The sequence below is a fragment of the Streptopelia decaocto genome (genome assembly GCF_964273445.1).
Source record: "Streptopelia decaocto genome assembly, chromosome: 5".
NCBI lineage: Eukaryota > Metazoa > Chordata > Aves > Columbiformes > Columbidae > Streptopelia > Streptopelia decaocto.
In genome coordinates this window covers 5,354,259-5,366,920 of record NC_138659.1, presented here as the reverse complement: position 1 = coordinate 5,366,920, position 12,662 = coordinate 5,354,259, and the positions used below count along the sequence as shown (strand labels likewise).

At 47.2% G+C, this 12,662-nt stretch overlaps 1 protein-coding gene across 1 annotated transcript; it reads right to left on the bottom strand.

The window, feature by feature from the left end:
• Nucleotides 1-2,237: 2,237 nt before the first annotated feature.
• On the bottom strand, nucleotides 2,238-12,604 carry MED8 (mediator complex subunit 8). The gene is made up of 7 exons (XM_082052790.1): nucleotides 12,568-12,604; nucleotides 9,501-9,619; nucleotides 8,421-8,565; nucleotides 7,502-7,642; nucleotides 7,000-7,081; nucleotides 5,729-5,977; nucleotides 2,238-2,712 (listed from the first exon to the last, which is right to left on the bottom strand). The coding sequence occupies exons 1-7, from the start codon at nucleotides 12,571-12,573 to the stop codon at nucleotides 2,648-2,650; spliced, it is 807 nt and encodes a 268-aa protein (XP_081908916.1). The 5' UTR covers nucleotides 12,574-12,604; the 3' UTR covers nucleotides 2,238-2,647.
• Between the last annotated feature and the right edge of the window lie 58 nt (nucleotides 12,605-12,662).

Here is a 12,662-nt window from a genome sequence, read left to right as displayed (position 1 = left end):
GTTCCACGAGGGGCTGCTGGGCCCCTGCCACACCAGGCACAGACGGAGCCTTTGCCCTGACCCAGCAGGGCCGATGCTTTTATTCTGACACGGTACGCAGGGAATGGTGAATCCCTGTTGGACTTGCAGGCCCACGGTGCCAAGCAGTGGACCATGAATTTCCACCCTGACTTTATGGGTAAAAGGCCTATTCCTGTTCGCTATTTAAACATTCAAGCACTGGCAGTGACTGATTAGCAGGGTAAAGTTGTTTTGTATTTGAAATTCTCTTTCCCACAATTAGAATAGCATGTCCTGGTCCAGTGTCCCAAAGGACACAGATACATAAGATTTGGACGTGAGCCAAGAAGTGGAAAATGGAAAATATGCCTTAACACAAAAGGGACTTTAATCAGTTCAGTTTGTGGTAAAAAAGGATCAGGAAAGCTTGATCATAATATCCGACTCCTCTCTCTGGAACTCAGGGGCTCACTCCCTGGCTGAGAAGATCCAGAAGGGAACTAAAGCAATGCAGCCCCAATATAAACTGCAATAAGAAAAGTAACCTTAAGAACAACCTAGCAGCCACTGCTGCAGAGATTATCAGTTCAACTGTTTTCCTAACAACAGTGCTCCAATTTACACAAGAACTAATTCAGGGCAGCCTGTGTCATGCAGGAAGTTACGCCGGCCTCCCCGTCTCTATAATCTACGGAAAAAAACCCTGCCTGTATTTCCCTTCCTCCCGTCCAAGTGTGTGAAAGGTCTGGCCTGCCCCTCTGGAGGCGTTTTCGGGAGAGCCGGGTTAGCGCGGGTAGCAGGCACCGCGCTCTGCCTGTGCCCCAGCCTGCCCCACGGCCCCGGCGCTCCCGTGCTGACACATTTTAGCTTTATAAGGAAGCCGGTCTGAGGCGACAAAGTGAAGCAGATTCTTAATGCTGAGGCTCTGTGGATGATGAGTGCCGGGGATCTGACATGTGTTCCTCTGACAGTTTTCTGCATGCCTTCCCAGCCAATGCAGGGACGTGAGACAGAGCAGGGAACAGCCGTCCCTGCGGTGCTCAGCCCGTCATAGGGCACAACCCTGCAGGCTCTGACTCCCCTGCCAGCAGCTCCAGGCCCCACAAAACCCCTGCCCGGAGCCAGCGGTGTGGCCCTGCCCTCACACCAGCTCCCCGTCATGGTCAGTGGCTCCCGAGAGAGCCGGGAGCTCCGCGTTCATAAGGAGCAAAAACCAATCCCATCCGTCTGGCTGGGCTGGTGCCATCGCGGACACGTCACCGAGCTCATTTGTAGTAGAGCGGCTTTGCTTTTCGTATAAGCTGCTTGTGCTTCCAGCTCAGCTTCCTACTTCTCAGTTCAGTGCTTTTCAAGGGCCCACACTTCAAAATGGGTCAATAACTGCCCTAGTCACAGCTTTATGGAAGGTTTTGTTTTGGGAGAACAGCCCACAGCCGCTACGAATAAGCTGGATCTGCTTAGCTCAGAGGCAAGCAGTGCGGGAGCAGCTGCAGGCTGTATCTGCTGAGTGGAGATTTCCTCACCCGTAAGATTGCTGACAGATGCTATTGAGTAAAATACAGTGCTGGCTTTCACCACAAGTCCAAAGGGAAGTCCAGGCAAGAGCACCAAGAGGCAGAACGATTGTCTTTAGGATGGTGCTCTATGTACTGACATGCTCTGTGGGTATGCATCGCGTCCCCCTATTCTCCAAATAATTTCATTAGGCAGATATGTTACAACTCAAGGGCAGAAAGTAGAACAGGGATGGCTTCAAAATGCTCACTTCCAAAGAGAAACAGGCCAGATGTCACAGCCTGGCCAATTCAGAGGTGCCCTGGTCCCGAGCACATTGAAATACCTCTCTGAGGGTATATGAAGTAGCTAAGAAACTTCATAGGAAACACAGAAGCAGAGAACTATGGAAGTATATATCGGACCCAGCTGGGATTTGTAGCAGCATCAGAATACAAAAGCTCTGTGCTTCTGTTCCTGAAATGTTGCCTTCTTGTTGTGGGCCCTGTAATAGTCTTTCCCAGTATTTTGCTTTCTGGGGAATAGTCATAATGGGTTTACAATGAACAAGATGTTTACTGCTTATGTTTGTACCCTGCTGACTCACTTTATAACAGCCCTTTACACATAAGCCTACAGCTTCAGCACTCAGCCTCAAATGTTTTCTGTATATTTTAGATTGAAGCTGCTCTGTAGCCTTACCCAAAGGGAAATGAGAGTCTTTATGACCCAACACCAGCATCTCACAGTATGCAGAACAAGGTCTATATTCAACAAGAGGGAGGAAAGCAAGAATATCTCGAGTGAACAAGTAGAAATGGGCAGAGTGCTCTGTGCAGCTCTTCAGGTTCCATATCAGGAAAGGGTACGCGTCCTGCAGGCCAGACCTGAAGGAGATGGAATCAGTACCAGAAACAAAGTCCTCTGCTCCAACTGAACAGAGAAGTACTTGAGTCCAGGAGAATATGGCATTAGCGGGTCCACACAAGCCACCCAGCACTAAATAAAACCCAAGGAAGTGCCTCATAACCCCTGGCTCCCTGGGTATGGTGTGTGTGAAGGGACTTGGAAGTCCTAGAAGGAATCCGGATGTGGTGGCTGCAGCAGGGACAATGCTGGTAACTGCTGTTCCCTGGGTCTGGTTCATCTCAGCTCATCTCTGATATGGATGCATTGAGGCAGATTTGATGTTTGTTTTTATGCCACTTGGCATTTTTCCTGGAGAGAGACAAAAGAAAAAGAAAAAGCAGTGTAAAATCAGCTGCCTGAGAGGACATTTCCCCAGGAGCATGCAAGACTCACAACAACCCTGTCTGGGCTTTTCCTGTTCCACTCCAGGTACCACACCAGGCTTACCTGCTACAGCATCTTCCAGCTTCTGACCTAGCACAATCAAACTCTTCTGCAAATTGGCATCTTTCACTGTTGAGAAATCTTGACAATTCCTGTGTCCCCCTGCTGTCCCCTCAAATTCTGTCCTTGTTCCATCTTAGACAAGCTTTCCTCTTTGTCAGGAGGCTCCTACAGGAGCCCGGGACTTGTTTGGTCTCACAGAAGTACCCAGACTAATCTCCACTTCCACTCCAGAGAGGCAAACACAAGAGCCTGTATCCCCTTCCATGTAGCATGAAATAGTCAGGACATATATTTAAATTACTAAGCCTCTCCCAGATCCCTTCATTTCTCTTAACCATATCCACCTCTTGGACATTACTACTCTTTGCTGATAACAATCACACATGGGAGTGTGTTCAAAGACAGCATAGCAGCTGACAATAAGTGTACAGTGCTAGACAAAACCAAGATGATCAGAAAAAGAATCAAAAGGACAGCATATCCAGCACAGATGGATATTCGAAGAGCACTCCTTCAGAAAGTGTGATGTGTGTTCAAATTAGAACAGAAAAAGGGGACAACTTTTGAAAATTAAACCCATAGTGCAGCAGGACAAGAAAAGATTTGATGAGCAAATGGTTGAAAGACTAAAGATGATTAAATTAAACTTTCTCAAACATATCCAAAGCGGGTCCCTGCCTGCAATGAGTTGACAGGCAACCTGGTATCACTTCAGCACTAACAATCGGTAGACAAATTCATTAAGACATTACTCCAAAAGGAAGAGGGAACAGGACTGTATGGTTCACCCACATCTGGAATACTGTGAACGCTTCTGCTCCCAGTCTTGAAAACAAACAGAAAAGGTGCAGGTAAGAGTGACAAGGATGGTCTGAGATATACTGTAATTTAAACAAAGACAGATAAACAGAATAGGACTCATTAGCTAGAAAGAAAAAAGATGGACAAAGGGAGGAGGACACGACAACCTTCAAAAAATGAAAACTTGTAGGAAGAAAGCAACTGAGGAATAATTGTGCACTGTTTCTTACAAGACAGGTAAAAAGGAAACATGCAATAAAATTAACAGGCAAAAGATTTAAACATAAAGAGGATTTTTTTAAAAGCAAAATGTGATAAAGCTGTGGGACATACTGCCATAGGTGCTGTAGAAGTAAAAATTGCAGTTCCAAAAGGAACTATGGAAATTGTTGGCTGCTATACGCACCGGTCTCAAACCAAACTCTGGCTTAAAACCCTTAAACAACAACAGCTGTCAGGATATACTTTGTTCTTATATCCTTTCAGCCTCGGCTACGGGCACTATCAAAAGCGGGATAGCGGGACTGGCCTTTGGTGAAACCCAGTATAGCTGCTGTTATGGAAAGGGAATTGCAGGGTATCACCGGCTGGAAAAGTGCTCTTGTTATCAGCGCTCTGCTTACTGCACGGCAGCAACTGCCTGCCCGTCCTGGAGACAGTGTTTGTGGGTACACAGCCAGAAATCACAGCAGCCCTCTTTGTTTCCAAATCACAGTGGAAATTACTTTCTAACTCTTATATAAATACATCATTAACTTAGGATTAATATTGTTGCTCAAGTTCATTTCTGAACAACAGTCATTACACAGACAAGAAAACACCAATTATGATATCTGATATTGAAAATCTCAATTAACATGAACAAAAGAATGACAGCACAGGGTTAGGCCAGCAGGTCCCCCAGGCCAAACCCACTCCTGACAGCAGAAGACATACCAGAACAGGGCAAGCCTGCAGTGATACCCCTGCAGAATACCCACTCAGCTTCCAACATACTGTGGCTCAGGGACTTGGAGTGAGAGGTGGTGTCTTTCGGGATTAGCTGTTGATTGATTTTTCATCCAGAAATTCACCTACTTACTTACTTTTCCATCTCATAAAAAATTTAGGTACCCATCACACACTTGGCAATGTGCTCTACAGAGTAATTACTCAGTGTTCCGAAAAATATCTCCCTTTTGTTTTGAATCTCCAAGCTGATATTTTCATTGGTGGACTTTCATCAATCCTTCTGTATCATGAGAAACAGTGAACAATCATTCCCCATTCACCTGCTGTACACAATTTGGGATTTTATAGGCTTCTACACTTTCTTCTCCTTACCCCAAAACTATCATCAGTAGCAGAGATCAGAACTGCACATAACATATCAAGCGTAGGCGCCCAAAGGATTTATACAAATGCCCTCTGTTTCTCTGTTCCATTTATAGTAATTCCTACATTTGGTTTGCATTTTTGCCCCAACTGAACACCCAGTTAATGTCTTTACAGAACTATATCATGTATCTATTCCCCAAATACAAGCAACTAGGTTAGAGTCCAGGTGCTGGACATGTAAAGTCAAATTGCTATGCCTATATGTTTCACTTTATACTTAATACAAACATAATCTACTATTATTAAGTCAAGTCACTTTGTACGTTAAATCCTTCTGTGACTCTTTATAGACAGCTTTTGTTTTTTTCTTACCTTAAATAACTCATTATCATAAAACTTTTCCACTCTCTTGCCTACCCAGAACTTAAATTTGACAGCGAAAACCCCAGCTTAGATCCCTGCAAAACTATACTGTGATCTCCCTCCACACTAAATCCTGTGTTCACTAAGTCTATTATTAAAATGGTATTGCAGTGTGAGTTAAGAAGCTGCAGCCAGACGGCTGGAATCCATTTCAACCTCACAGCCAATGTGAAGCAGGTGGTACTCTGCTGTAACAACCTGCCTCACGTTACAAAGGCCAGAAAGGAACCTCTTACTTGGTTATATCTAAAAGGTGCCTGGGGAAGGATCTCTACATCTGCATTTGTCTTTCTTGCTCCCTGCATTTCCATCACCCTCAGATATGCAACTTATTTACCTGGCTGTCCTGTTTGTGCCATCTGCACTCCTGCCAGCATCGGCTGCTGCTGAGCTGGTGCGCCCGACATGGAGACCTGCTGCATGCCCGAAGCACCTGCAATGATGGCACCAGCTCCTGGCTGAGCTGACTGGACAGATGCTCCAGAGCCAGGGGGTCGCCGATTTGACAATCCTTTCCCAAAGGCCACAGCTGCTACCAGTGCATTGGTATCTGCAGGGTTGAAAGTCTGCTTGTTCTGTCGCAAACCTGTAGAAAAAGAAGAGATTTTGAAGCACTTTAGCAATCAAGTCTAAAAAGTGGCACAGCTGGTCCTGAATTTACTTGTCTGATATTTCAATGCATGTAAGAGATCAGCTTCTAGCAAGCTGTCCTAAGAGTTTCAGCAGGGTCAAAGAAGATGCAAAATCCAGGGACAGTGGTGATCCAAGGGCTTCTCTGCTGCCTGCAGGTCGTACACTGCTCAGGGACGGAGGAGAGAGGGAGCCAACTCCTCCATGCCCATAAGAATGTTCCCACTAAAGCCTTGTCCATGCTGAATCCTATGGCACGTAACAAGCACTGCGTTTAGGATAAACAATGGCAACATCCTCTTTTGGAGGCTCATGAGCAGCACAGTGTCTACAAGTTTTTCTACCACACACCTGCCCAGTTATTCTATTGACCGTGGAAACCAGACAGAACCTGTCCTTGGGTCCTTGTTTACACTATGTGTGTGTCAAAAAAATGACACCCAAAGCACCACTGCCTTTGAGAGTTGTGCATAGCACTCCTAGGAATAGTGAACAGCTGATGGCAGAGACCAAAAAAATCAGAGTCAGAAGCAGAAAAAGTTGACCATGAGTCTGAAGCAGCCATCATCTAGAGGATGTCACACAAAAGCCTGCCAACAAACATGTGGACTCATTCAGAACGTGACTAAGGGGTTTCCAATTCACTGCCACTGCATTTTCACAGCTATTTTTATTAATCCAAGTTGACTGGGATGTTTTCTTGGTAAATACCTACCACCTTCTCAAAAGGGGATATGGCAAAGGGTTGGCATAACCTTCCTGCCATGAACAGGTCACACAAGCAGGACCCATCGCACCCACAGGACCCCTTTTCAAATTAGGGTGCTCCAGAACAAATCTTGCATCTTCTGGAATGCTTTCGTCTGTGCTGCTCTTCTGCATTTCCCACACTTCAGGCTCTTTGATTTACCTATTTTGGTGCTACTTTCCAAGCCTGCTGCTTGGACCCTGCACCCCACTTCCAGCCCAGTGACGTACCTCCACTTTCAGATTCACGCTCCTCCTTACTGATTTTCTCCAGCAGATTTGAGCACATTTTGTTCAGACTTTGGATCTGTTTCTGCAAAATGAAAACCATCATAAACCACCAGGATACCTCCAACTCAGTACAAGTCAGCAAGGTAAATGAACAAACTTTCTCTTCCCCGGATCTGTGGAACCAAACATAAGCATTTTGGTGGCAGTGACTAGACAGCCCAATGCTGATGCATGCAGGAGGGGACTATGGGGACAGGATAACCTTCGTCTTTCTCTGACGGGTTTGATGGCACCTCCTGTGAACAGCCAGTGGGCTGGATACCCTTGCTTTCTGAAACTGTGGAGGAAACCAAACCTCAGCTAGGGTCAGCTGGAGAAATCTTGGACAGAAAAGGACACAGCCAAAAAGAAAACTGTCAGGTGGAAGGATGAAGGAAGCAGAGTTAAAGGGCATCTTGTGCTTGAGGACTAATAGGCAGAAATATCAAACTTCTTCACCCACCTGTGCCACATCAGGGCTAATTCGAGCTGCATCTGTGATTAGCTGCTTCTCCTGCTCCTCCACCTCGGGGTCAGGCTTAGTTCGAAGATGGTCGGGCACGACCTCATGGCTGAACACCGGCACACGCCCCTCTGTCTGCCGCTGCGACGGTTGGACAAGACACACTCAGAGCCTCCTCCAGCCCAGCGTTCCAACAGCTCAAGACCAGAGCGCAAGGCCAGCAGCTTGCTGTGGGGAAACCTCAATCTGGGTGGTGTTAGGAGGTTTCAAAAATTTGTCTAGGAATTTGCACTCTGCCTGTTTAGTCAGAGCAACCCACAGAGTTCTGCAGTGCAAACCCACCAGCGTAGCCATGATCAGTTGAAATTTTTTCTCACTCAAGCAGAGAATAAATATTGCCAGTGCATGCCAGAAGTTCTGTAACACACTCTGTGTTGGTCAGATGACAAAAAGAGAAGTCTAGATGGAAATATCTGACAGAAACAGCACAGCTATGGCAGAGGAAACCAGGAGCTTGCAAGGAGGCTGCCTGCATATCGAACACTGCTCAGGGACGGAGGAGAGAGGGAGCCAACTCCTCCATGCCCATAAGAATGTTCCCACTAAAGCCTTGTCCATGCTGAATCCTATGTCCATGCTGAATCCTTCCAGTTACACAACAGGACATGATCTCTTTCAGCTCCGACGTCGTGAAAATAACATATTCATAAACAGGAACACCTCCTGTAAAGTGTATCCAGTTCAAGTGTTTGTAGGTGAAAGCCCCCCAGCAAAGCAGCTCCCAGGCAAACTACTCAACACCTTTTCTTTCTCTACACCCAGAGCTGAGGAATGCCAAGCGCGAGGAATGGCAATCTGGAGCAGATACACAACCACTTTCTGATGCTCCAAGGCCAACAGTCAAAGGGAAGTTTCTTACCATGATCTCCTCATCGCGGTCTGGAGACAGCACTAGGGGTATGATAACCTGGTTTCGCAACAGTGGGGTCTTCTCGTGCTTTAGCACTTTATTCAAGGTGTTCAGCTGCCCTGACAGCAATGCAAAGCTGTCCAGAACTGAGGGCCTGGGAAAGCAAACAAGGAGGACGTAAGATGGAAAGGAATGCCACAGAGGGCTTTCATCTCTTCTTCACTCAAATGGCTGGAGAGTGAGGAAAACAGCCATTACTCCTCAAATCAGCCTACTCCAGCCAGTAAGCCAAGAAACCTAGAGCTGAATGTGCAGGTGTGGACAAATCCCAGTCCCTACACACAATGCTGCAAATAGCTCAGGGACGTTACAAGCAGTAGCCCTGGAAGTGGCAGTTGTTTGGGATTCCAGTAACACACAGAAGTAATGATTTCTTTATCACTATCATTTATCTCCTAAGCAGTACAGCCAGGAGAGATTATATTTATAGCTTGGCTCTCCAGACTAAGGAATAATGAAACAAAATAACTGGTAATCTTGTCAAGAAAGTCCCCTTCAGCTTGCTCTCCCCAGGGGATTCACCACCTCTCCTGCCTTCTGCAACATGAACTATAAACACTAATTGCCTGTGAAGCTTTGCTGCAGTGGCAGACACTGTTTAAGATACTGTATAGTTTATTAAGCTGTAGATACAACATCTTCAATCAGGAGGAGAATGCCACCTTGCATGTCTCTCAAACTGTCTGGAAAAACATGCAGAACCAGCAAAACACAAGAGCTCAGTTTATACCAAAGCCAGAAAAAGACAGAAAGGTCAAGAAATACTGAAAAAAAAAACATTGCTCATTTTATAGAGTATGTGGGTATCTGGGATATTTTATTCAAGCAGCTTCCAGTCCCTGCAGATCCAGGTAACTACACTAGTTCTCATAAAAAGCCTAGATTAAAAGATATTAGCATGACTCTACAGCATGAAACCTACTGACAGCAGGCTAATGTTTTTTAATTATACTTTGTGGCCATTTGAGCCAAGTCAGGAACAGCTTCAGCAGTGACTGTCAGTGTTCCCAGCTCTGTGAGAAACCTTACCATGTGAGTCGGTCATACTCATTCTCCAGCTTGTAGATAAAACTGACCAAGGAGTTCTTCAGGTCGGCCACCTGACTGATGAGCGCCTCCAGGGTCAGCTCCAGCTGCTTCTCCTCTCTCTAAAAATAGGCAGGAAAGACAAGGGATGAGGACAAAACGCCTTCCCAAGGTGTTGTGGATCCATACACATGCAGCCACGGTCCCATCTCTCCTACAGAGAGACTACTTTTCAGGGGGAGCAAACAGAGACTCTGGAGAGAAAAATCCTATGGTTTCACACTGACCCCTTCCTCTTGGGTCAGAACACTTAGGCAAGAGACACGGCCCTGAGACAAACCCTTGGCTAGCTGTCCTCTTTAAGATCTACATGAATGTAGTAAAGACGTTATCTTTTTACCACATCAGGCAAAGTCATCAAAGTTAGTTCACACCACCTTTGTGAGCCACTTAAACTCATCCAGCTCAAAGCAGATTAGCATTGCCTCAACCTTTTCTGACAGCAGATGTGGGCACACTGATGTCTTCATCCAAAACAGCCCTTTGCAAAATGAGTACCAAGTCCACAGCCTCAAGACTCCAGTTTCTGCCCTTTGCCTCATTCTTCACTTTCTTCTTTCCCAAGTGCCACTTCCAGCTGCTAAAGGAACCGAAAGTTCCTACTGTATTCATGCTGTATCCACCACGGGAGGCCCTGCCGAGACAGAGACCACACATACCACCACACACACAGGTCACCTCCCACCTCTTGTGCTGGATTATGTTGTTTACCTTTTCCACTGAGATCCTGGGATGAGGGAGGATGGTGACAGATAAAGTGTTGGGACAGGGGATCTGTTGCCAAAGACACCAAGGCATATCCTTGACTCTTGCAAAAACCCTCTAGAATCTATTCTAACTTCTTCATACTACAGTATTGCGCAAAACATAATTAAAGTCCCAGCCCTAATGAAATGCTCATGTAAGTCAAGAACTGTACAATAATAATCCATGAGGAGGGTGGGACAAAGCAATCAAATAATAGAAAGGGAATGCCGATTGGGAAGGCAGATAGAGTGACTCAGCCTCTTGGCACGCTTGCTATTGGGTTTGTTGTCATTCTGTTTAAATGCACTGGACCAGCGCAAGATTCACTGGAGGGATTATCAGGTATCGCCCATGTTCACAAGAATACAAAACTATTTTATTTGATTTATGGTCTGTAAGACTATAGAGGCTTTTTTTAGTCATCACTTATCAGGCGTCACTTCGCTTAAACACTTTTGAAGACACGGCTGATTCAACTTTGTTAAAATGCGATCCCCAGTCCATGGAGTGTGTTCACAGAGCGGACTGCCGTGTGTTCCGCCTCGAGATAAAACCACTCTCCTCCATCTTGTGATGGAACCGGTCAGCTCCTGTGCAATTAAGAAATGAGTTTACAAACTCAACTGTTTGTGTGCGCTGTGTTTGTGCAAGACTAACTAATGCCTGTATTACGAGCTGGGCAGGCAGCCAATGTTCTGGTGCCGGGGTGCCAGACATGTGCACCCACAACAATTCCCTGGCCCGTCGCCTGTGCTTACCCAAACAGCCCTCAAGAGGGTGAGTGAAATCCTATTGCAGACACATTGCCCTTGCGGCAGCAGCGCACTCCGAGACTTCTTCTTCCACAGGCTCCCTCCAACACCATTAAGAGCTGGAAGCAGGTGTAAGCACTGCAAGGCATGCACGCAACAAGGCTGCCCAGTGCTTCCAAGGACCGCCGTGCCTCTCGCAGGGGTATGCTATATTCAAGCAGCACTTTAAGGAGTTTGTTAGCAATACTAAATTGCCCCAAGGTAGTAAAGACAGCGCTTATGGGAAGGGTTGCTGAAAAACCTCCTGATGTGGAGCAACTGAGAGGTAAAGGTCAGATTCAGTAGATAAACGTAAAGCAACACGTGGTAAAACAAAGGCGAAAAAAAAATCCTGACACACAATGATGTTCTCTGAGCAAATAACGTTATCACTCAGAAACAAGATATCGGGATTGTCTGAGGGTAACCCATGAAAACATCTGCCCAAGGCTCAAGAAGCAGTCAAGGAAGTAAAACTGATAACTAGATTTATTAGGGAAGCAACAGGAAACAAAGCACCATGTCACTTTATAAACACGTGCCTCGTTTGCATATAGGATACCACATGTCACTCCTGTCCCTCCAGCTGAAAAGGGATGTGGTAGGAATATCTACAAATAAAGGCAACAAGGATGATCAAGAATATTCATCAGTTCTATGGGTGCAGCAGTTAAAAACAGAAAAGAACCTACTATGTGCAAGTGGCTGAAACAAGGAGAGACAACATAATGAATGAACTCTATAGATGAGGAACTGCAGGACAATACATTTTCACTGTCTTTTCTGGTAGGAGAACTGGGAGACTTGAACGAAGTCAGCAGGTTTCAAACAAACTAAAGGAGGTGGCTCTTTACAGCCCTGTCATGAACCCCTGCAACTCTTTCCCATTGGACATTACGGATGCCAAAAATCCACAGCACTTTGAAAAGTAACTAGATCCTTCACCCATCAACAAATTCCGTTCAACGCTATTAAACGCAAGGGATGCGCTAGCAATGGTTTATATAGAAAAGGGACATGCTAGCAATGATTTGTACAGAGTGCCATCAGTAGCTTATTTTGCTCTCACAACCACCGGGCAGCAGGCTCCCGGCACAGCCGGGCCGGGCCGGTGGCGCTGGGGCCGGGGCCCGTTACGCCGGGCAGCAGCCAGGGCAGCTGCAAGCGGTGTCCCCACGTCCAGCCCCGCAGCCCACGGGCTGTTTCCCGGGAAAGCGCCGCATCCGCCGCGCAGGCCGCGCCCCGGCCCCCAGCCGGGCTCACTCGGCCCGCGGGGAGCGGCTGGGCCGGGCACCGGCGGGAGTCGCCGCTCGGCCCCTGCCAGGGCCGGGACAAAGGCGGCAGCGGCGCCCGTTCCCTCGAGCCGGGAACTCCCGAAACGCGGGGCCCGACCGCGCCGGCGCAGCTCCCGCCACCGGCCCGGGCGGCCCCGCTGTCCCCAGCCGGGCCCGCTCAGCTCCCGCCGCCCTCACCTGCATGGCGGCTCCCTCTGTGACCGCGGGAGGGCAGCGCTTCCGGGTCGGCCGCGCTCCACGAGGGGCGGAGGTCAGAGGGCGCGGGGCGGGGC